General features: G+C 43.5%; 1 protein-coding gene and 1 long non-coding RNA gene across 9 annotated transcripts; one reads left to right on the plus strand and one right to left on the minus strand.

Moving 5' to 3' along the window:
• LOC110387570 lies at positions 63-4737 on the plus strand. The gene is made up of 3 exons (XR_002432608.1): positions 63-200; positions 3272-3342; positions 4510-4737. It is a non-coding gene; the product is annotated as an uncharacterized LOC110387570 (long non-coding RNA).
• BCO2 (beta-carotene oxygenase 2) lies at positions 1789-22283 on the minus strand. 8 transcript variants are annotated; one of them, XM_021375780.1, is made up of 13 exons: positions 22035-22283; positions 20511-20603; positions 14340-14535; positions 13061-13272; positions 11362-11477; positions 9364-9466; positions 8078-8206; positions 7771-7931; positions 7039-7206; positions 5253-5390; positions 4720-4902; positions 3594-3704; positions 1790-2485 (listed from the first exon to the last, which is right to left on the minus strand). In XM_021375780.1, exons 1-13 carry the CDS (start codon positions 22141-22143, stop codon positions 2372-2374), a joined length of 1833 nt encoding a protein of 610 aa, XP_021231455.1. In that variant the 5' UTR covers positions 22144-22283; the 3' UTR covers positions 1790-2371. The 8 variants fall into 8 exon arrangements, with proteins under 8 accessions (XP_021231460.1, XP_021231463.1, XP_021231461.1 ...); XM_021375785.1 differs by lacking the exons at positions 20511-20603; positions 22035-22283 and adding an exon at positions 16875-16957 and having other exon boundaries at positions 1789-2485; XM_021375788.1 differs by lacking the exons at positions 20511-20603; positions 22035-22283 and adding an exon at positions 16551-16583 and having other exon boundaries at positions 1789-2485.

Raw genomic sequence — 23359 nt, forward strand, 5'->3', positions numbered from 1 at the left:
TGCCGAGTACGGGTCTGCTCTAGGGAACGTAAGCAAAAAGCAACCGAGTTGCCTCGTTTCCAACAGTCTAGGCTGTCAGAGCGGGGGGTTTGAGGGTCAGGAATCGAACGGGCTGAGATGGGCACCGAAGAGCTGTATCGGGGGAGCAACACACGCCAGTGTTCTCCTGGAGAAGCTGCAGCCCATGATGGCCTGGAGATGTACGTTCTTTGCTGGGTAAAGAACTGGCTGAATGGCTGGTCCCAGAGAGTGGTGGTGAAAGGAGTTACACCCAGCTGGTGACCGGTCACAGTGGTGTTCCCCAGGGGTCAGTACTGGGGTCTGTATTAAACTGTGTTTAATACCTTTATTGATGACCTGGCTGAGGGCATTGAATGCACCCTCAGTAAGTTTGCAGGCAACACCAAACTGGGAGGAAGTGTCGATCTGCCTGAGGGTAGGCAGGCCCTGCAGAGGGACCTGGACAGGCTGATCGCTGGGCTGAGGCCAATGGGATGAAGTTCAACAAGACCAAGTGCCGGCTCCTGCTCTTTGGCCACAACCCCACGCAGCGCTGCAGGCTTGGGGCAGAGTGGCTGGAAGGCTGTGCGGAGGGAAAGGATCCACGGGTGTTGGTCAACGCTCGGCTGAACGTGAGCCAGCAGTGTGCCCAGGTGGCCAAGAAGGCCAACGGCATCCTGGTTGTGTCAGCAGCAGTGCAGCCAGCAGGAGCAGGAGGTGACCGTCCCCTGCACTCAGCTCTGGTGAGGCCGCACCTCAGGGCTGTGCTCAGCGTTGGGCCCCTCACTACCAGAAAGACGTGGAGGCCCTGGAGCGTGTCCAGAGAAGGGCACGGAGCTGTGAGGGGTCTGGAGCACAAGTGTGATGGGGAGCAGCTGAGGGAGCTGGGATTGTTCAGAATGGAGAAGAGGAGGCTCAGGAGAGACCTTATGGCTCTTTGCAACTCCCTGACAGGAGGTGGGGAGGTGGGGGTTGGCCTCTTCTCCTGTGTAGCAGTGATAGGACTATAGGGAATGGCCTCAAGTTGCACCAGAGGAGGGTCAGATTGGATATTAGGAAAAATTTCTTCTTAGGAGGCGTAGTCGGGCACTGGCACAGGCTGCGCAGGGTAGTGGTGGAGTCACCATTTCTGGAGGTGTTCAGAAAACATTGAGATGTGGTACTGAGGGACACAGTTAGTGGGCAACATTGGTGGGAGGTGGATGGTTGGACTGGATGATCTTCGAGGTCTTTTCCAACCTTAATGACTCTGTGGCTCAGTGGACCTTCAGACCAACATGCAAACACACTCCCAGGGCTGTCTGCAGAAGCTCCCATTGCAGGAGATGGTCACAGACTCAACATTTGAGCACTGCGCACATTATTTTTCCTTTTCCAGGGCTTTCACCCTTTCATTCATCCTTGCAGAACTGATGTTAGCAATGGTTGGGCCCCCAGGCCAGTAGTTTGACCTAGTTTGTTTTTTTAAAATAATGACAGCTGAAAGGAGTGTGTTCATAAGGCATCAGTGCACAGGGTTGGGCCTGCCAGCTTCTCTCCCAGCTAACAAGTGCACCCTGGAGCTTACCCAGCAGCGTACGGAGCGGCACTGCCACAAGTGATGGAGAACAGCTCCGCAGAACTACTTCCTACCCCGGAAGTAGGTGAGCTCCGAGCTCCGCAGCGGGGCCGGCCGCCCCCTGGCGGCCCTGGGCGGCTCTTCAGCCGTCCGTGCTCCGGGACCCGTACTGGGGTTTCACCCGACACGTCCCCCCCACCCTGCTGCTGTCAGTGAGGGCTACAACGAAAGGACAAAACGTCACAGGGTTTTATTTGAGGGCACGGTTAACGTACAGAGACAGCACTAGGACTACAGCTTCTGTGAGCATTTTCAGCTGTTCTCTAGGGCTCACTGAAGGCAATCTTTGTGCAGTGGGGGCATAATTACGGCCCTTCATTGGGCCTAGATATTAGTAGTTGGTTTTATTCCTTCCTTGTGCTTTATGTTTTTCAGCCAAAGCCACTGCAACCAACATTTACTACTCTCTTCCCTTCAGAGCGCACTGCTCCCCAGACAAGGTCATGGTAGTTTCCATTTTCTCCCTTGCAAGCCTTATGCATGGCAGCCTTTGTGAACTGCTGCTATGTGTTCTAGCAAGATAGACAGAAAACTAAGAAAAAGCAGTGGGCTGTTAGAGAGATGGAGCTTCTGCCTTCCTCAGACCCTTTGCTGTGAATTGTTAGGAAGGCGGCAGTAACTTAGCCGTTGTGATAGAGAAGTGATTCCTTTAACCTTGGCATAATGTAAAGTTGGGAGGTAAAAGAAAGCGGAGATTTCCTTCTGAGCCTGACCTTGCCCTGAGTTACAGGAGGTGGCTCTCTGTTCTCTCTGTTAGCGAGAACTGAAGATCCCATGGAATCCATAAGGCATTTGCACTGGGACTTCTGCTCGCCCCAGTTCTCTGAAGGTCTCTGCATCCAAGACAAGCAGGAAAGCACTTCGGTTCTGCAGGGTGAGAAGAAAGCCAGAATTAATAGCCAAGCTGAAATCCCTTCCACTCTGTGAACCACTACATCTGTCCCACACTCAGGAGCCCAAACATACAGCCAGGCACAACCAAACCATATTGGCTAAGTCAGTAACACAACACAGCCAGGAGCACTGATGGTCACAGGTGTCACACCAACACTGATGTTCCCAATGGAGGTTCACCTAGCTGTGCTTGACAGTTGCAGAGATACACAGCATGGGAAGCACCTGTCCAGTGCTTCCTTACTATATCAGGATCTCCTATAAGTTTACGGAGAATGTTAATTCTATGCTTGTTGCTGTAAATGTGATAACAATACTTCTGTCAGCAATGTACCCATGAAATCTCCAACTAGATTTTTCTTTATATTTACCCTGGGGAGAGAGGTGGCATTGGTGTCTTTATTAACACACTGACATAATTATTGACATTAGTAGTCTTCAGCCTTGTATGTTTAATTAATATAATTGATCTACTGAACATCTAGATAATAATTCTGGGGCAAATATTCCATCTAGTCTAGTTTTTAAAATAGAGTTTAAATTCCTTATTGTGAAAATAATGAAATAAAAGCTAATTTTTATGTATCAAAAATGAAACAAATGATGGAAATGTCAGTGTTATCTAAGATCCATTGACTAGCAGCTGAAGTCATCAGAGTTTAAAGACAGAAATAAAGAGCATGATGAATATGAATAAAGGATGTGGGAAATGCTTCTGAACTTTGATTCTTGTTGAAATTTTATTTATTTATTTTACAGCCTATTTGAATGTTTTTCTGAGAAGATGTCCTGGATTAGGTAATTGTTGGGTGAATGACTTCATAAATCGGGTAAGATCAGAAATACATGTCAAAGAAGAAAAAACATCTGTATCAGCTAGAGCTATAGACAGACACTTCTTTCTCTTTTTCTCTTTTCAAATGATGTATTACATTGCCCATTAGTTGGCTAATGTTAGAGAAATATTTTATGAGGACAGATGTGCTTTACTTAAACAAGAGATCTATCTGCCAGAGAGCCTTAAATCCATTGTTGTGGTTTAGCACTGTGTGAGTTGTATGAACAAATAGGAATAAGTTACCTCATCAGGAGAGATCACAACAGACAAAATGACTCCACTGTCTTCTGCCGTGGCATTAGGCACTGGCACAAAAACAGGCTCTGAGGGGTAGGATCCATCCTCCTGCCAAATCTGTCGAGTACAATAATGTATGGACACTTAATTTCATGATGTTTGTCTGCTACAGTTAGCAGAGCTGCAAGTTAGAATGCTCCACACAAGAGCTACCCAAGTGTACCTCATGCCCCAAGGAACCCGCAGTTCAGCCTTTTGAGGCATCCTTTTGATTTGCACTAACACAATGCTAGTGTTGTGACAGAATGCCCATTGTGCCAAGCACTGTGCAAACAGGCAGTGAAAGGGTTCTCAGTGCTCATTCCATCCAACAGCTTGTACTGGCACAGGTACCAGCTATAGGCTTGGAGAACACCAGCATCCAGCTAGCACAGCCAGCTGCACACCATGACGTGCCCAGGCAGAGTTGATATGCCTTGCCAGGAGAGATCTATCACCACCACCACCGAAAGCCACAGCTTCTGCCCTTACTGCAGACAGAGCCATGGCACCCAGTGCCAAGCTGAAGGAGAGCCTACTTACAGCAAAATGAGTAGCTGGATCAGACTGATTCAAGTTAACCCATCTCATTTCTAAGAATTCTTAACTTCCTCAAGCCCCTGGGAAGTTCCAAATTCATAAGAGCTAAAAGCTTTGAAGATAGTTATTTCTCTCTTTATGGGAGTCACAGCATAGATCTCCACCTGTGTTTGCAGGTGAGGATGCTAAACCTTTCTTGCCTGAGTTATAAATGTCCTGGCAATGTCTGCTGCTAACTGTCTATGCTACGTGGGTATTTTCTGTTCTGTCTGGTAAGAGATGACTTTTTCAGCCTGGGACAGATGTACATTATTTATGCAACCCTTTTCTGTTTCCTGTTTAGGAACCTGGAGTGATATCCTCTCCTGTTTGATAGGAGTGCTAGGTGCAAGATAACATCAGGAACCTCATCTCAGACCCTCGTGGAAAAGAAAAAACAACACCTAGAGCACAAAGTGCCTCATAGATGACAGAACTTAGAAACCAGCTGAAAGGAATGACTCCCAGTGCTGAGAAGAGAGAACTTCTCTTTCACCTTGAAATTTCACCTCACCTTGAAATTCTTGGTCTCCACATCAACCTTCATCAGGGAATCTCCGATGAAATGCCGAAAACCACACCCATAGAAGTAACGGTATCTCCTACCACTGTACTGAGAGTAGTTAATTTGGGGGAACTCCAAGCCCCCAAAGTTTTCAAAGCCATCTGGGTGGAGATTTTCATGCGTGCACCAGATCTAGAAGTATGCAATACAGGAGCATCAGTTTAGCTTTGTCTGGGCAGCAGAGCCAGGTACCAGCAACCACACATGTTCTGTACCACCTAAAGTTGTAGGACTGTGCAAAGCTAGAAGCAAAGCACAGTTCTGTACACTGGTGAAAGCATGGGAGATTTTGTCAGTGAAGACCTTCAAATCCTACCAACTGTGGTAATGGCTTTTAACACACTTGTGCATTTTTGATGTCAAAATCTGTCCTTGCTTTGTCATATAAGGCAACGTGGTTGTACTAAAACACCGAGTCCCACTCTAGTTATGAACAAATCACCACAGCTGTACATGCAGTTATGCAAGTCTTTAACACATACCTTGCCGTCTGCATCTTTCACAGCCTTTGCCAATGTGTAAGACAGAGGGTTCAGATTCTTCCCCACAGGTGTATCTGAATTCACGTTCAGTGGGAGAACAAAGCGACGGGGGAAGGTTCGGGCTACTGACTCAAAAATCTGAAATAGAGCCAGAAAGTTGTGGTGATGAAGAGAGGAGAGTGGCATTTTGAGTGGTCCTGTGTGGAGTCAGGGGTTGGACTTGGAGATCCGCTTGAGTCCCTTCCATTGCAGGATATGCTGTGTATGGACACTGACCGTGCCACTTGCTGTTAATCTGAGCATTAATCATTGGTGCTCTCTGAAATGAGTGGAAGTAGATTTTGTTCCAGATCGTAACTGGAAATATCTAACTTATTGCCCCAGGCTCTGGAGGAGCCTTCCTCACCCCTAGAAAAAAAAAACACTCTGTTCAAGTGCAGTTTAGAACCCTTAATACTCCCAAATATTAAACTTTCCAAATAAAATAAGTGGCAGGGACTCTGTGTTGGAGTTTCTCAGTTACTTCACATGTAATTCACCAGTTTGATGTGAAACTTCATTTTAATCATGTTAATTCCTAAACTTTATTTTCAAAGCTGTTGTGTTTCACATAGCCACAAGAAACTGATTGGTTGAGGAGCTCTGTCAGACAAATCATGAGTTAGTCGAGAAGCAAAAGCACTAAGCATAATTTGGGGAAAACAGACAAATCATGCTCGGGCATGCCTTAGTCTTTGAATACAGAGTAATTTTAAGACTCAGTTTTGAAATGACTTGCACTCATGTGTCTGTGTACCATTTAATGTCTAGGCTACCCAGCTGAGTAACATGGGTCAGAGAAGACTGAACAAAAGCTAGAATCAGTTTGCAGAACAAATGGGCCATATTAACACTATGCTGTACTTGAATTAATGTTCACCGCACCCTGAGGGGAAAAATGGGGAAAAAAAGCAAAGCAAAACATCCCTATGGGGACACAGCCATGCACTTTTCAGATAGAACTGAATTGCTTCCGGACAGCTCAGAACATAGAGGAAATTCTGATCTGTCTGAACATGTTGTAGAAACTATCCTTCGCCTACCATGAGGTGGGTTTCCAGTAAACACATCTATACTACAAGAAACTGAAGGCACCCCCATTTTCTCCCATGCATGACCTATGTAAAATACTGAGTCTTACATGGCTTTAAAATGTGCTTTTGACAGAGTTGGACATGTTAAGTTATTTATGGGAAGGTGCTGTTGTGAAGTGACTGCGAGGACCAGTGCAAGGGTTTCTTGGATGTTTGTCCTTTATGATTTACATAATAAGGGATGGTTTTATGAAGTAATGCATTTAAATAGCAGGGTTTCTTTTTCTTTTTCCATGTAAAAGTAGTGCAAAGTCTCATTTTGCATACTTTCTTGGGGAAAAAAATATTTCCTTGTATTACATGGGGATATGGAAAATAAGAATCATTAGAAAAGAGATTTTTGAAACAGAAGCACATTCTTCCTGCCCAATGGAGATCTGTATCACACACTCATTTCTAAAAAAGTTTCAGGGAAATGCTCCATAGAGATTATCTGCTAAGAGATTTCAAATGAAAGAAAAATACCAACATATCAAGGGACCATAATGTTAGCTTTCCTGTACAGTTGGGTTCCTTTCCCTAGTTCGTATCCCCTGCATTTTGTCTGTCCGTTATGTTCTCCATTCCACCAACATAAGCTTTGCTTTAGAAAAATAACTCAGCCAGCATGGAGTCCCAGCAGATCCAAAGCAACACAAATGTAGAGGTCTTACCTGATCTAAATCTGCTCCACTCTTCCGCATATTCTGAAGCTTGTAGATAGCCAGAGTTTTTCCATCATCCTGGCAACACAGGTCAAGGACCACACAGCCATGATCTTCGAAGGCATTGATTTGATGGAAAGTAACAAAGGGCTTAGTATACCATTGCCCTGGCAGCACCTACAGTGACCACAGGAGAGACTGACTTTTCCTCTCTAAAAATGGTAGCCACACCTCCAAGACTTTCTCTTCTTGCCCTCATTTCATTACCCACTTATTCCTTGATATTTGTGTGATGTCCTCGTGTTGCTACAGAACGGCTGCTTTAAGCCAGTACATAGGCAGAGCCAGATGAAGAAAAGCCTATACAAAGCAACCTAGGACAGGCTCCTTGCTGTCATGGGTCTGTTCATGCTATCTATCCATGGATTCATCCATGCATGGATAGGCATCATTCCCAGGCTTTGCCTGACCCTTTTGTATTTAATAGTATTTAATAGGAACCTCTAATTTCTTACATCTGCCTGTTCTTTTAGGGCTGGAAAGATGAATCAGTAGACCTGAAAATGCATGAAGTCAGGCCATTTCTAAGAAATCCACACCTGTGCTTAAAAAGCCTATATTCTGGTAACTTCTGCATTGATTGATATTGCTTTCTCTGGCTGCTACCAAGCGCTCTTCTTTTGGGATCTAAGATTACAGCTACAGTTGCACGGCTGCTGGAAAGGTCAGGGATCCACCTACCTTCCCAGTGTGCTTATCCACCACGTGGAAACGAGTGTTGTACTGAGGCTCCCAGTTTATCCCTTCAGAAATGGGCTTCCCACGGAATTTGGAAGTGATAATCCGCAACAGATTCAGCTTGATGGGCTGCTCAATGAAAATGATATAGTTTTCACTCATCCCTGAAAAGGGAGGGTAGGAGGTATCATCAGAGAACTTGGCAAATGAAACAACAACAAAAAATATCTTGAGGCAGAGGGCAGTGAACAGCCCCTTGAGCTGCACAGTAGGCTAAATCCATGGAGTATGAGACAGGAAGCATTCTTACCAAAGCTGTGATAGTAGGAGGGTTTCATGTTATCCATTGGAGCAATGGAGCACAACACTTTTGCTCCCTCTAACGTCTCATTGCAGTTTGACTTTTGTGGAGGGACCTCAATGATATTATACGTAGTCCCTGAAAAGAAGAAAGGGGGTTCAGCACCACTGAGATGTGAAGCTGCTCAGATTCACGAAGATAAAGTCAGGCTCAGTTCCTTTCTCTTTCCTTAGTGTAGGTAGAAACACAGTAATTACAAAACTGAGCAGAAAACAAACAAAAAAGAAACAGTTTTCAAGTCAGTAAAGCAATCAGAGGATGATCACCAAGGAAGATGTCAAATGAAGTTTAAGGACTTTCTCGGTCTGGTTGATAACTGCCATCAACTTTTTCCTATCTGTAATACATTCTTTACGTTGACTCAGAGTATCATAAAATAATAGCATCAGGAAGAAAACCAAGTTCATTGCTTGTGTATCAAAGGAAATGAAAATTCTGAGCCTTGGTGATGACTCATTTACTAACTCCGAGCATATGGGCAGCTACGAAGGATATATCTGAATAATAATCACAAGGTTAGTCTGCGCAGCTGAAAACGGCATGTGCTGTAAAGCTAGATGTTGCTAAAGCCAAAAGGAAATTAAAACAGCAAGAATGAAAAACAATCAAAACTGAACAAACATTCAGTGAAATGAAACAAGCCTTAGGTATAAAAATAAACAGCAGCAGCTCAGGTACCTGAAAAAGAGGGCCTTTATGTAATGAGCAGTGAATAACAGCTCTGAACAGCCATGTAGGTTTAACTAGTCTCAACTTGATGGAATGCTCTTCTCACTTTGAGAAGAAAACATATCTCAGAAATTTCAAGTTTACTGTAAAATAGGCTGATTGCTGTAATTACTTCCATTTTGTTCTCCTTACTGTTCTTATTAAAAGCCAATTAATCTAATTGAAAAACTTGCATCTAATGTCAAAGTTCTTTGGACAAAGCATCAACATCAAATGAGACTAAGCGTCTTTCCTCTGTTTTCCATAAAACCTTGGAAGAAGACCTGGGAAATCTGTTGGGTAATCACAGGCCAAAATCAGCAGCATATGAAACAAATTGCTGAGCAAAGCAATTCATATGGGGCAGACTGATTCCCTGAAATAAGAACTAATCAGATTTGCCATCATTTTGACACAAAGAGAAGCAGCAATTTCTAGGTCTTTTTAGACACTGAAGTTTTTCCAACTCCTTGCAGCAGCAGGGAGCAGCCTGCCTGCAGGCCAGATGTGGCCATACCCAGTCTTACCAAATTTCCCGTAGGAGTTTCCCATGTTGTATGCTGTTCCATCAGGGGCATAATGAGGATGAGCAGTGGCCCCATTCACGGCAACAAACTTGCTCCAATCTACCTGCAAATCCCAAAGATGTTCAGTCAGAACAGAAGCTTCCTGTTGCTCTCTAGCAAGCCACAGGCTTTCTAAACATTAGTTTTGTTAAAATCTGAGGAAGAATAGCTTAATTATTATGGCCCTAATGTGGGATCTGAATTTAAGCCCTTCATTTTACCTGAAATCTTCCTGAAAACCCTGAAATTTAAGCACATTACTCAGTGCATTCATTCTACCAGCAAAACAGGACCAGTAGCAGCAGCCACTTGCCTGGGAAACATGAGCATCACTACTGGCCAGGAGTGCTGACACTGCGGGAATGTTGTCCATAAGAGCATTTTAATGAGGACTTCATGTAGCAACCATTGCAGGCATGCGAAAAGAGATAGTCCATACCTGCCACCTCCCCCCAAATCACCAAATGTTTTGAAAGCACGCGCTGCTAATTGACAGTCACTGCATACTCTCCTCACACAGAGATCAGACTAACTCCACTATCTACAGATAGGAGTTGGGACAAAGGTGCATCTGAGAACACTGTCAGCATATGCTCCCTCTTCCTGATCTGGTTGCGGTTTGGACTCAGACAGCAGAGGGGATATGTTGGGAACAAAGTCGGAAGGAAAAACTGGAGGGAGATCAACATATGCATTGAAACGTGAAAGATACCCTGCTTTTTCAGAAGTTTCAAAAAATACCTCTTATGTATCCATCCTGAGACTCTTTGGAAGGCCCCATTTGAAAAGAAAGCCACGCCACCAGGAGCTCACAAAACCATGCTCTCTTAAGGCATCTCAAATTTCAGATTTTAAATGTGAAATCATCCTTTCTCTTCCTTCACTTATCCAAAAAATGTTAGTCCACTCTTCATTTAAAAAGAAGCTTAAGGGGATTTTTTTTTTAAATGACAGAGTGGCAGAACATTGAAACCAGGAACACCACCTACGTACATTTCTTCATCACTGAATTGTGGTTTACAAAACAGGAAACAGCAAATCATCAAACTCTCAATTTCAATAGGCAAGTAGCACACAGAATCTCATAAACAGAGTTTCTTGATCCTGTAGAAAGGTAGGGACTGCTGCAGTGCCTCTCTCAAGGCAGTGAACTGAGATGGAATTTTCCAGTTTTAAACAATCTGCAGTAACATACAGGGATGGCAGTTAATATTCAGGAACAGCAGAGTCCCTCTTCAGTTCTTCTCACAATGGTTCAGCCCAGCAAATATCCAAATCCTCTCTTAACAGTGCTGGCAGGGGAGCACATTGCTTACTCTGCCATTTCATGAGTCATATTCTGACCCCAAATACAGCCATGCTCCTGTGAGGCAATGCAAAGAACCTACACTCGACTTTTGGTTCATTGGCTAGTATGGGGAAGAGTAAAGTTGCAGCTGGACTTCAATCTGGCTTTACATTGGCTTCACCGCCCAGTGGCAACAGAGGCTTTAGTCGAGACTTTGCAGGGCTGATTTGCAGTTTTTGGAGCTGTGTGTATGAAGAGATAAAGGGAACAGATGGGAAGACTGAAGAGACTGCAAGAATACAGATCTGAGATCAGTGATGTTAACTTCTTCCTGTATGCATGTTATTCTTCAGACACAGACAAGTACGGACAAGTACAGACAAGTAGCGAGCATGCTAGAAAAATGACAAACAGAAACCACCCTGCAAGCCTCTCTCCCTTTGCTGGCTGCAGCAGGCAGTGCCTGTAGGAGAGCTCCCTTGCTGCTGAACAGACTCTTCAGGAACTCAGGCATACAAGGACAAGATGCTTACAGCTATGGCTTAGAGCTGCACTTTGTTTTGGAATCTGATTTCCCCTCTTCTTCTCACAAGTTACTGAGGGCCTTTAGGAACAGAGATGAGCGATCCTCTGGTGCCACAAGTCAGCCCCCTCCTCCCCCCAGCGCATACCTTTTCCTTCATTTCAAGTGTTTCTGGGTCCACTTTGTACATGCAGTTGTTCTCACCAGTGACATAGTAGTCTCCTTTGTACACAACGTAGCTCACATTGGCATTGTCACTTGGCTCTGAAACAAAACCCAAGCTCTGGTTAAGCTTGCACGACATCATATCAAGCTAGACATGTTTAAACAAATAAACCCCTTTGCTGTGACATTAATCCCCCATGATTAGAAGTATCTCACTAATCTGCAAAGGCACTCCAGGAAAATGTCTGGACAAGTAAGATCAGGACAAAAGGACAAGAACTGGTACCTGCTGCATTTTCTCAGTTCACTGCTAGGTCCCAACTACCTATTGGTGCTCTGTAGCTTCTTGGTACTAAGAAAGAATACATCTCTACCCAAGAGAGCTTTATGTAGCTCAGCAGCTATTAAATTTGGACACTCAGGCCTTGTCAACATTGTCAGTTGGTCCAGAGCCAACCCTCAACCCAGTAGTCACACACACACGGCTCCAGAGTGAGCTTCTGGTGTTTCTTCCTACTGGACTTGGAAAACTTCGGCAGCAGAGCTTGAGTTGAACCCAAAGAAACTGAGCTGCTCACTTTATAAGTTCTAGGAATATATATATATAATGCCACTGATTCCTAGAGACTTAAACAGGCTCAGTTTCTCATGTCTGCAACAAATTCATTGTCCAAAGGTTGTCAAGCAGTAATGTGAACAAAACTGCAAAACTGCATTACCTTCAAGTAAGAGGCTTGATTTCTGTTTGCACCTACTGCATTTTAACTTGTCTTCTTCAAAAACACACAGAAGTTATGGTTGTAGTAAGAGAGGTGTGGAAATGACTTTACTGAAACCAAGATAACCTTGGTACTCACATATGCCCTTTGCATCTGACCTCTTATTTCTTCATATTTCTCTCCCTTTCCTCCCCAGCCAAAATTATCTCCTCTGACAGCCATAGGATGAGGGCCATGTTCAATTTACACCATTGGAAATGAGAGGTAATACTTGAGGCTGCAACTTGGGCTAATCAGTGAGAAGCTGAGGGGCAAGGCAGACCAGCGAGTGAAGGTATAAGCACCTTTAAAGAGAACAGATGACAGGCAGGACAGGATCCATCATCACAGGAATTTAAGACAGTCAAACACACAAGCAACAAGTTGCAGACTTTAGGTCTGTTCTGGTTTTAGTGACAGACACTTGGCTTAAATTTAAGCCTATTCCTTTCCTGCCTTACACAGTACCCTATAGGTAGTGATACTTCCATTCCTGTGCAATACCCTCTCTCACCCTACTTATATCATCCCCTGCACCTTAGTACAGGAAGGGAAGGATTAGCCCACTTACCCTATAAGCTTAGCAAGGTAAGGTGTTTTAAGGGCAAAGTGTCTCAGGGAGAATAACAGATTGTAATGCCCATTATCAGGTCTGTACAGGGTGTTCTTTGGGGATACTTCTGTTGGCTATTTGCAAGAAACTCGAACCAAGTGAGCCAAAGTGGCACTAAGACATTAAAGTGAATGTGCATCTGCCAGCTACATCTGATATCAAATGGTTGTTGTTCCAAGGGACAACCTTGTAAGAAAAAGATGAACCCAGAATAGGCCTACACCAGACTGCTTCACAACTCCTGTCAAAGCTAACCATCAGTTCCCCAAGAAAACCTCAGAACATTTTGTATATTTTAGAAACCCTCTTACTTGGTGGATCAAAGCGTGACATGAAGCGCGCGAAGACACTCTTGCATGGATCTGGCATTGCCAGTGTCCCAAATTCTGAGACCACAATGCGGTTCTGCTGGTTGTTAATCAGGAAGGAGTTGCTCTGCAGAAACTTGCTCTGGTATGTCACTGTGCCATTCCTCAGCTGGAACTGATGCAGCAGGGCCATGCCATCAAACCAGTGGTTGTATCTACAAGCAGTGAGAAATTGGAGAACCAGAGCTGTGCACTACATTATGTTCTGCTACACTGTTCTCTCTTGGCTTTAGGTTTGTTATTGTCTGCAACAAGCTAATGCCCACATCCCATGAGCACATAAATATGCACAGCCTTGTGATGAGTCTCAAGTGAGTGAAACTAATCAAGTGCATTTGCAGGCTTGAGGCCTGAAGTTAGGCACTCACCATCAGTGAGATCTGGGCTCCCTGTATTACTTCTGAAAGTAATAGGGATTTCTGAAAGTGCTGTGTATGGGAGAAATAATTTGGGCCGGTAAACCAACCACCCTGCAGACTTCTTCATAAGAAGAAGAAATTGTGCATTCCTGCACAACAGGAATACAAATTATTACTGAAAGCCTAACCACACAAGGAGCCTTTAGCTCTCATCTATTTGCAGGGTGCCATTCTCTCCAAAAGGAGAAACCTATGAGATTTAAAGGGAAGTCTGGGTGTTTTTTAAGACACCTCTGGAAATTCAATGATTGTCTTTGGCCAGTTGCTGCCATCAAATCTGCAGGAAGAAGAGCTAGGTTTGTTAGCTTGCTAGAATGGCAGATTCAAGACAAAGGCAAGGTTGCCTTCTTAAAATGTTTTGATATGTTATTTGTAAAATGAGCTGGATTTGATTCTAAAGCAACTTACCCAATTTAGTGCAGTCAACTTTGAAAATTGTTCCCTGGATTTCAGAGTGCTTACAGGATGGACTTTTGTTAGCGACAAAGGACTGGAGGTATGTATGTTTTAATCCCCATCTCTGCTCCCTCATTACACCGTTCTGAGTAGGTCACAGCCTTTCTGTGACTCAGCTTCTCCAGCCTTAATAAATTAACCGTGCTTCCTATTTTCAGAGCTCACTGAACTCTGGTGAGGGAGCAGATGTTCTGAAAAGAGAGATGACTCAAGCCTTTCCTCCTTGCCTCACTTAAGAAACTACAAGGTGCTCCAAACAGTAGTGAGCCATTTAGGGGGTTCCCCTTTGGGGTTTAGCTAGTGCTAAGGCCAGAATCTTTTGACAAACTCACCAAACCCAGACTTACTTCTCCTCACCAAACTCAAATTTTCCAGGGCCATTCCTCAGAAGATTGCCATTAATCCATTCAGGAATATGTCCTTTGATCTTGGCTGGGATGGGCTCTGGGGTCTCCTCCACTGTTTGTAGTAAGGGAGAGATGCACTGCAAAGTGTGTAAGGTGAATTGCTCTTTCGATGGACTGGGCAGCGAATTCTGTAGACCTGCAAAGAAAGCAATGAGAACAAAAAGCAAGTAGCTAAGATTTACACTTGAATGAACGGACAATTTCTAGAGCGTGAGTTTACACATCTAGGAGAATGGTATTCAGAATCCCACAAGCAGCCAAACTACAGGATATTCAGACTAAAGTTTTGTTCCATAATATCCCACACATCCACAAGGAGCTGAAAGTCTAGCAGAACTAGACTATACTTAACTACACTTAATCCATTAGTGACACCTGTTCTGCAATCCAAAGAAGGTAATAAAATAAATTAAGATAGGAAAAAAGAGATCTTTAATTAAGGAAGCTCACTATTGGAATTTATTTCAACAAGCAATTGACAGCAAGACATGTGGATATGTGTCAAGAGAATCTGTTAAGTTATATTAAAACAAAAACAAAAAAAGCTGTTCCAAATTGATACATAGAGTAGCACAAAAGAGAAGCCCTACAGCTAATCTCCCTGTGGTTTCTGATGGTAGCCTAGTGAAGAAAGCAACAGAAAAAAGCTTGTCCCTCAGCCCACTGCTACAGGCCAAAGCCGTGATCAGAAAGATGCACTACAAAGCAGCGCATGCAGCATTTATACCACAGTGTTGCAAAAAGCAAGGCAGAGCAGGGCAGCCCTCAGACTGAAAAACCACATTCTAACCTCTCTAACTCCTCCCTGGTATCACAGTCACGGTATGTTAAAAAGACAGAAGTGTACACACTGGAATACTTTCCCAGAACATGTGATCTAATCAGACATCACCCAAGGAGTTTCCAGAATTAAAGCAGAGTGCAGAAAAACAAGAACACATCAGAGATTATTATTCTTGTGCAGGATACGCTGTCCACTTCCTTAATTTTGCTACACTTAAAATTCTCTTAAGGTATTTCTCCTGTCCAGTGACTAGTGGTTGGCCTTCCGTCTTTATAAGCTATATTCATTACTGGTTCAGATGTAGACCCAAATTTTCTCCCTTTTTCCTTTGTGAAGTGTTTTGAAAAGTCCCTGAATGCAAGAGATTTTGCTCTCTGGCATTAACAGCTGTGAACTAATTTTGTATTGGAACTGCTAACTGCTGCTTATGGATGAAGTCATCAATACAATGACATACAACTTAAGAAGAAGACCTATTCAGATCCAGTCATATTCGATGCTGCTACAGATACCTCTGGATAGGAATTAGTCTGAGCTGGGTTTAAGCAAGGACTTCTGAAACAGTGTTGAAAACTTTTGCTATGAGGCTGCTCATAGTTAGAAGCAGTATTCTTTGCAGCTGAAGATAACACAAGATCTTCCTAATGCTGAAAATTTCACAGTGAAGAAATTTTATACTGTTGTTAGTATTCCCTTTAACCTCAATAGTTAACACTGGAATTTTGGGGAGGGGATGTATCACGGCATTAAGTTCCTTCAAATCAATGACCTGCTTTTAACAAAAATGTACAATATTTTCCACTGAGTTTAAAATAATAATAATTATTATTATTATAAATAATTATTTTCTGCCCATAGTACAAAAGGTCTTCCAAAGTCAAAGGAAAAAAAATATATATATATATATATATACGCACAACACCGCAACTGCCAAGAAACAAACAAACAAGAGCGTAACTCACTAGAAAGAACATCCCAGAGAACAAAGAACAAACTTGAGGGCTCCCAGTGCAGTACTGTAAATCCAGGCAAGCTATGGCTTGTTAGACACAAGATTTTATAAGCTTGATGTCAGAGAGTTCAAAAGCCTGGAAGAATACAGGCTGTCAAATATAGGTTGTCATGTTTCCTCTCTACACTGCACATAAAAGACTCCGCCAAGCTGGCAGCACCTGTAATGCGGTAAACCAGAAGCTCAGACTGCTGAAAGGTGCACAGGTCAGTTCTCAAACTCACCAGGACAATCCGATTGCAGGAGCTCAGAAGGTAATCACTAGCTTTTGCCCTTGCAGACCTCCCCCCTCCCTGACAAAAATAAAATAAAATAAAATAAAAACGAAAAGAAAAGGAAGTGATGAAGAACATACAGACATGAAACTGAGCCAAAGTGTGCTGTCATGAGACGTTGACTAAGCAGATTTACCTAATAAGGAAATAAGCAACAGAAGAAAAGGGTCATTTCTGTTTGCATGTTATTAGGCAGAGCCATAGGACAAAAGCATCGGTGAAGCATGAAGAGCAGGGAATGCATTGTGCTGAGGGCACACTGTTAGCTATTAGCTCCAGTAGCCTGGTTTGCAAAGCCTCATCAACACAAGGATTGTTATAGCAATCCATTTAGCTGCAAAGGGGGATTTACCTAGAAAGTGCACAGGCGGTTGCTTTCCCTCCCAGTGCTTCCACCTCCTCACCTGCTCTGGGCTCCATTTCCACAGGTCAGGGAGCTGCTCTGCTGCACTGCTCTATCCTCTCCATAAGGCTATTTAGCCCTGAACTAAACAAGAAGAGATGAAGATTTAGAAGTAAGAGAAACACTGATATAAAGGATTGCTTGGCATACAGAAATCCATTCCTGAACTCATTCTAGGACAAAAAAGGCCTCAGGCTGAACAGACTGTAGACTGGTAGTGGTGTTTCGTTGTCGCAGTTTATTCTGGTGATGGCAGTCACTTTCACCACCGCAGATGCTTCTTCTAGCCTACCTTCTTTAATCCAAGTGATTAAGTGAAGCTTCTGCACAATTTACCTGTGAGCCTCTGAAACCACGTGTTCACATCTACAGAGGACAAGTGATATTTCAGAGCAGGAGAATGTCTACAGAAGACCCGTGTTGACACACGGCATTTCCCTGAGCTCGCTTCTTTAGAACATCCTGAGATAGAATGGGTGTTAGGCATGCAGGAAATTGAATTGCAAGCTCCCTTCCATGTAGTTCTCTGGCCTGCCAATCCTCAAATCCTTCTTTAGATCTCTAATATGGTAAGTCAGCTAGATAAAGAATTCAGGCTGCCGGGCTAAAGCAATTAACCTCAAACCACCAACATCCTCTCCCTCTTAAAATTCAATTAAGTTCTGATTAAATCCTATATGAAGCACTCAATCTGATCCCAACATTAGTGCCCCATGGTATTTCCTTAGACATAAGGAAGAGGAAGCTTTCCATATCAACTAATACCTGGCAGGTCTAATGACTGTCACCAGTGTTTGCAGAAAGTAGTAGGCTGAGAAGAAGTTTGTGAAGTCATAAAATTGTAGAAAACAAAACAAGAGCAACATGTCCATAAGGAGACATTTTTACAGGCATGCAACAACAAAGATGGTATAACCAAGGATGGGACAACAGAAAAAAACTTCCTGGAGAGCTGCATAATTACCGATGGGAATTTAGGAAGCTATACTTCACAAGAGAGCTTGAACAGGACTGGAAGAGACCTCGTGCATCATCTCCTACCAGCTGCTGCCCCAAAAAGTTGTATTTGAACTCTATCTAAAAAATTCCTCTTTCACAGCTCTTATGCCTTACTTGGGAGGTTGCTTTGGAGACAGTTGCCCAGATGATAAGAAAAGTGCTATGAATTCACAGAGAGAAGTTATTATTGGGACAGTTTACGCTCCTTTTTCTTCTGTCACCACTGTTGTGTGGCATCAGCATTTCTCCCTCTCGTGTTGTATTCTCCGACTTGTTGGCACATGTTGTATTTAGAGTGAGCAATCATATCACTTACTAAGCTAAACAAACCAAGTTTTCCTCCTCCTGTGATAACCTTGCCATTCACACAATCATCTTAGTAGTCCTTCTTGAAGTACAGTCTAGTCAGTCTTACAGTGAGTAAGAACTTCTTCACTGTAAGGGTGACAGAGCACTGGAACAGGCTGCCCAGAGAGGCTGTGGATTCTCCTTTCTCAGGAGATGTTCAAGACCCACCTGGATGCCTATCTCTGCAACCTGGTCTAGGGAGCCTGCTTTGGCAGGGGGGTTGGACTAGATGGTCTCTAGAGGTCCTTGCCACCCCTGTGTGATTCTTTGATTCTGTGATTCTGTGATCCTGTGAATTCATCTTTCTTGAACCTAGATAGCCACAACTGAGAGATTTCAAGATGTAGTCCAGAAGTCATCTAAGATCAGGCTACACCCAACAAAAACCACATCAGTTACTGCCTTGTGCTATCAAACCACAGAGAGAGCAAGAAGCATAGCAAGAGAAGGGAATATCTTTCCTTCTGGGAACTATTCAAGTTACATGAAGATACTGACATTAACATGCTAAGTATAATCAAATCATGATGCCCAGATGCGTCAGAACAGACGTTTTCTAGGTCAATTCTGAAAAGAAGGGAAAAAAAAAAAAGGTTTGCTCTGATGAGTTGCTTATGAAAAGACTCAGGACAAGAAACAAACAACAGAAACAAGCAATGACCTCCATTATATTCAGCACAACACAAAAAAAATGTATCTTGCAATCACATTATGTAAGCCACCTCATTATTGCAGCCCACTGGACTGGGCTCTGGGAATGAGGTGGCTGGGAGGTGGCTTCGGGGACCCTCACCTACAAAGCAATGCTTTCAGGCAGTTTGGGCAAGTGGGTGGACAGATGTGATCAGACAGGTGCTTGCAGAGACTGAATGCAACCTGTGTTTTTGTGTCTGGGTGATTAATCAACATTTTGCAATTCACCATGACACAACCAGTAGCAGAAAATGCCACCGGATAATTAGAACATGGAGATAAGACCAGAATGATATAGTACAACACATTTGTTCCTGTTGGGACAGGAAAGGCTCACATGCACTCAAAAAACAATCAAGCTGCTCTAATAGCTATGGCAGGGCAGCGCAATACAAAACAAAAGAGTTTGAAGGAAATTGCTTTGTTGCTTCTCTGAGACACCATAGCTGTGTTTAGGGGAAAAAAACAAAAACATCAGCAACACAGATATACAAAACTACACCTGCTCAACATACACTTCTTTCCTGTTGGAAGTAAATCTCGATAAAGACTACCCTCCAGATTTAATAACAAATTAACACTAAAACCTGTTACATTTATCTGCATCTACTCCAAAATGCATGAAGCAGAAGAAACAGAAATGCTTCACAGCCGAAGGCACTGCTCGAGAGCTATTACAATGAAAGCATTTCATCATCAGATAGGAGCTCGCATCCAAATGTGGAAATTAAATGTTCTTCACATTTAACATCTAGCCACCCAAGACACCAATCTCTGCAAAAGACAAAAATCTGGCTGGCTTTTCATGTTGAGCAACAGGTGCATAAAAAAATGCTGACTCTGCTAGCAATGGGAAGCAAGTTTTTCTGTGATCTCTAAAAGACAAACCTATGGTTGTATGAACCACAGACCAAGATGGAAGAACTTGGATAAGCAGCAAATCAAAGGCACTACATTTTCCATGAGACTTGGTGTACTTGTTTGAGCATAATACCTGAAAATCTGTATAAGATTTTAATCTGCCAACTCAAAGACATTATTTCTGGGATCTAATTTCCATATTGCTGTCAACCTTTAAAAACCTTTAGGCTTAAGACCTAAACATACTTTGGCATATCAGAGCGGAGGCAAAGCCAAGTACAGTTTGTACCTTCTCCTCAAGTCTTTCCCAAAGGCTGCAAGCTATTTCTACACAAATATCAGAGCCTGGTATTGCTTCTTCATGTGCTGCTTCCTTCATTCAAATACAACTATGCCATGATTTCTCTGCCTGTCACCAGCTGCAGTCCTGTCATGGATTGTTTATATCCAGAGAAGGTAATCCATGTGTTTTGGGCAGGACAGCAATGAATCTGACACAAAATAGGGGCTATGTTATCATCCCTATAAATTACGAATTGGAATTAGAAGGCAAGCCAAATAGCTTTCTCCAACTCTTCCCTCTTACCCACATCAAATTGAACTGAAGCAGCTGTGGCTATTATTTCCCCCATCCAGCCCCTAGCTTTTGCCCCAGCCTTCACCAGGGTTGGATCACCGGGGCTGGCAGTCCACTTGTGTCCCACACTGATTGCTGAACTGAAGCTCTTGCACTTGCCTTGTGTCTGCTGGGAGGTTCCCACACTTGGCTCCTCGTTCCATCTAGCCAGGAGATTCCCCATTGCCAGGGAGTCAGCCACCCACTTCCTTGCTAACAGGCAGTGAAGCAAAGAAGAACACACACACAAAAAAAAAAAGTGACAGAAAACACAGGGAAAAAGAAATGGAGAAAAGGAGGGGAGAAAGACATGACAAAGGATACATAAATTCTAAACTTCGGGAGTGTTATTTGATTACATGAAGGAAGTACAACTTCTTTGTTAAATACTGATTTACATAATGCAGTCCTTAGCATACTAACTCTTGAAAGACACCATGAATAAGGTGTGAGATAGGAAAATTTAGCCAACATCACAGAAAATATAAAAGAAAGAACAAATTTAACTCTCACTTTTTTTCTTATGTTTCTCACTGCTTCACTCAAATGCTTGAACAAATTAATGGAAGGCTTTCTTTCTCACAATTCAGCATTCTCACTTTTTAGCTAAGTTGGGACAATACTGTATCATCAGCAAGCTCCATCAACATCTCAGTAAAAGTCAGGGAAATTCAGAATTTTCAAAAGGATGCAAGCAATGACACAAAGAAATTTTCAAGCTTCTCATTTTAATTAGATCATCAAAACAAGAAACACAAATCTTTACATGCCTACACAGTTCAGCTTCAAATGAAGGAAGATGCAGGAGAATTTAGCAGAGAACTTCGGTTTAAACTAAATCATATAGTCGTTGCAGTCTGAACAGAACAAAATAACATCAGAAGTACTTTATTTCCAACTGGAATGCACTTTATCAAACCCTGAAATGCTATCATAGATTGTTTTATAAAGCATTCCCAAAGCTAGGCTCCATTACTGGTCATTTATTTTGCATTAATTACTCTGCCCCTGACTGTTCTTTCATGTGTGACAGGTTTCGGGCACGTCCAAGGGCCTTTCAGAACTTTATATCCCCCAAAAGTAATCCTTTAATTCTGAGAAACTACCATCAACAAAAACAATAGGAAAGCAGAGATTCTGGTAAACTAAGTCATGATCTTCCTTGTTTTCCTATTTTGTGGTAACAGGTTTCACTCTCTTAGACAAAAAAAAAAAAAAAAGACCGCTCAAATTGTGCAGTGACAGCACAGACTGTAGAGTCCCGTGGTGATACAAAATCCCATGGAACCATTTCCCACTTGCTGCATTCAGACCAAAGCCTCCATAACGTCGCTGCCCGAAAAAATGCTCTCCCGAGCCACGCACGCACCTCGCAGCAGCCTCCCAGCGCTAAACCTTCTGCATATGACCATAATCCGAGGGAGGCTGTGCAATGTGCTTGCCTCTCACACTTATCTTTTCAATAAATTACAGATAATTTCTGGCTCCTAGCAAACATTTCGAACGGCTTCGTTCCTCCTTTCTGATCGCTATAAACAGAACGGCTCCGCCGCCGTGTGCCAGCAGCAGCTACCGACAGCAGCTCGGAGAAAACCCCTTTCCAGGATGATGGGATAGAAGGATTTGTTTGTTTATGCGTTTTACCTGGAACGAATTGCATCAAAGAGGAGAGCAAATGCCGCAAATTAACAAGCAGGATGCTGACGGCTGACAAAGCGATTTTGGAAAACATACTCTGCTCGGAAGAAGGCATCGGATCGGAGATGGTGCGGGAGGAGAACGGGTCCGGGGCGGCAGCGCGCAGCGGGGCGCTGAGGGTTGCACCGAGCTGCCTGACATCATCCCTTCAGAATAAGAGCCGTGGCAGCACGCCAGGCCAGGCTGGAGGATGCGCTGCCGCTCCGTCCTGCCGCGCGCAGCCGGGCCGCATCCCCGCATCCCCCGCATCCCGGCCGGGCGGGCCAGCAGTTCAGGTGCCGAGCAGTGAGAGCAGCTATCCCCGCGTGGAAACGGGCTTCCTGCCGGTCTGCCAGCTGTAGCTGGAGAACGTGCCGAGGAGGAAAGGGAGCGCATCTGTGTGCAGGTAGCCAGGCTTCGAGGCCATGGTGGTAAAAATTGTTGTCACTTTTTCTCGGCTTTTTTTCACTTGATACAAAATACTTTGTTTTGTTTCAAAAATAGCAATTTTGTGCCTCAGAGATCTCAGGAGTTCGGGAACGTTGCTTGCCACAAGAGCAATGAGATGAGATATCAAATCTGGCAGAGCAGAATCAGAGGTGTGCTGATTTCTGCTGCATCATGTTAAGATGAACCCATCCCTTTCCCTCAAGACGCAAAGAGAAAAGTGCTGCCGTTGTGTGAATGCGCTGCTGTGGCCATGATTGCTTCATTTCTTTCCAGTAGCTCTTACGAGCATCCCGAGCCCTCGTTGGTGGGCAGGGCAGCACGTACAGTACTCAGCGTAAGCCATCCCACTGTGCCCTTAAGATGGGACAGATTATTACCCATCCTAAATCATCCATTGCAAATTAAGCTGATTTCTTCTTGTCCTTTCTGAGAGACGCAGTAAATACCTGATTACTGTCCTTTTTATAACTTACGCCATTACATCTTCCCTTGTTTTCTGCTTTTTCTAAATTAAATTTCAGCTTTTCCCAACGGATCATGTTGGTCCTTTATTATTCCCTTTTCCTACTCCAGACTCTGCCTGGCCTGTTTTCAGTTCCCCAGCCAGGACGTGACTCATACGAAGCAAAGCAGAACAGCAATGCTTTTATGCCTTATATGCTATCCTTTAGATAAAGCCTCTCCTCTTTTTCTCCCTTACCTAATACCATCTTAACAACTCTATCCATTGCTCTGGTTTGTAAAGAACATGTGATTCCCCTAAATAAGCATAATGTTTTTCCCGTCTGTTTTTAATTTTATCTTTATTTTAGGTCAGTTCTTTATCTTATTGAGATTACAGT

Source organism: Numida meleagris, chromosome 23 (genome assembly GCF_002078875.1).
Source record: "Numida meleagris isolate 19003 breed g44 Domestic line chromosome 23, NumMel1.0, whole genome shotgun sequence".
In the NCBI taxonomy this organism is placed as follows: Eukaryota; Metazoa; Chordata; class Aves; order Galliformes; family Numididae; genus Numida; species Numida meleagris.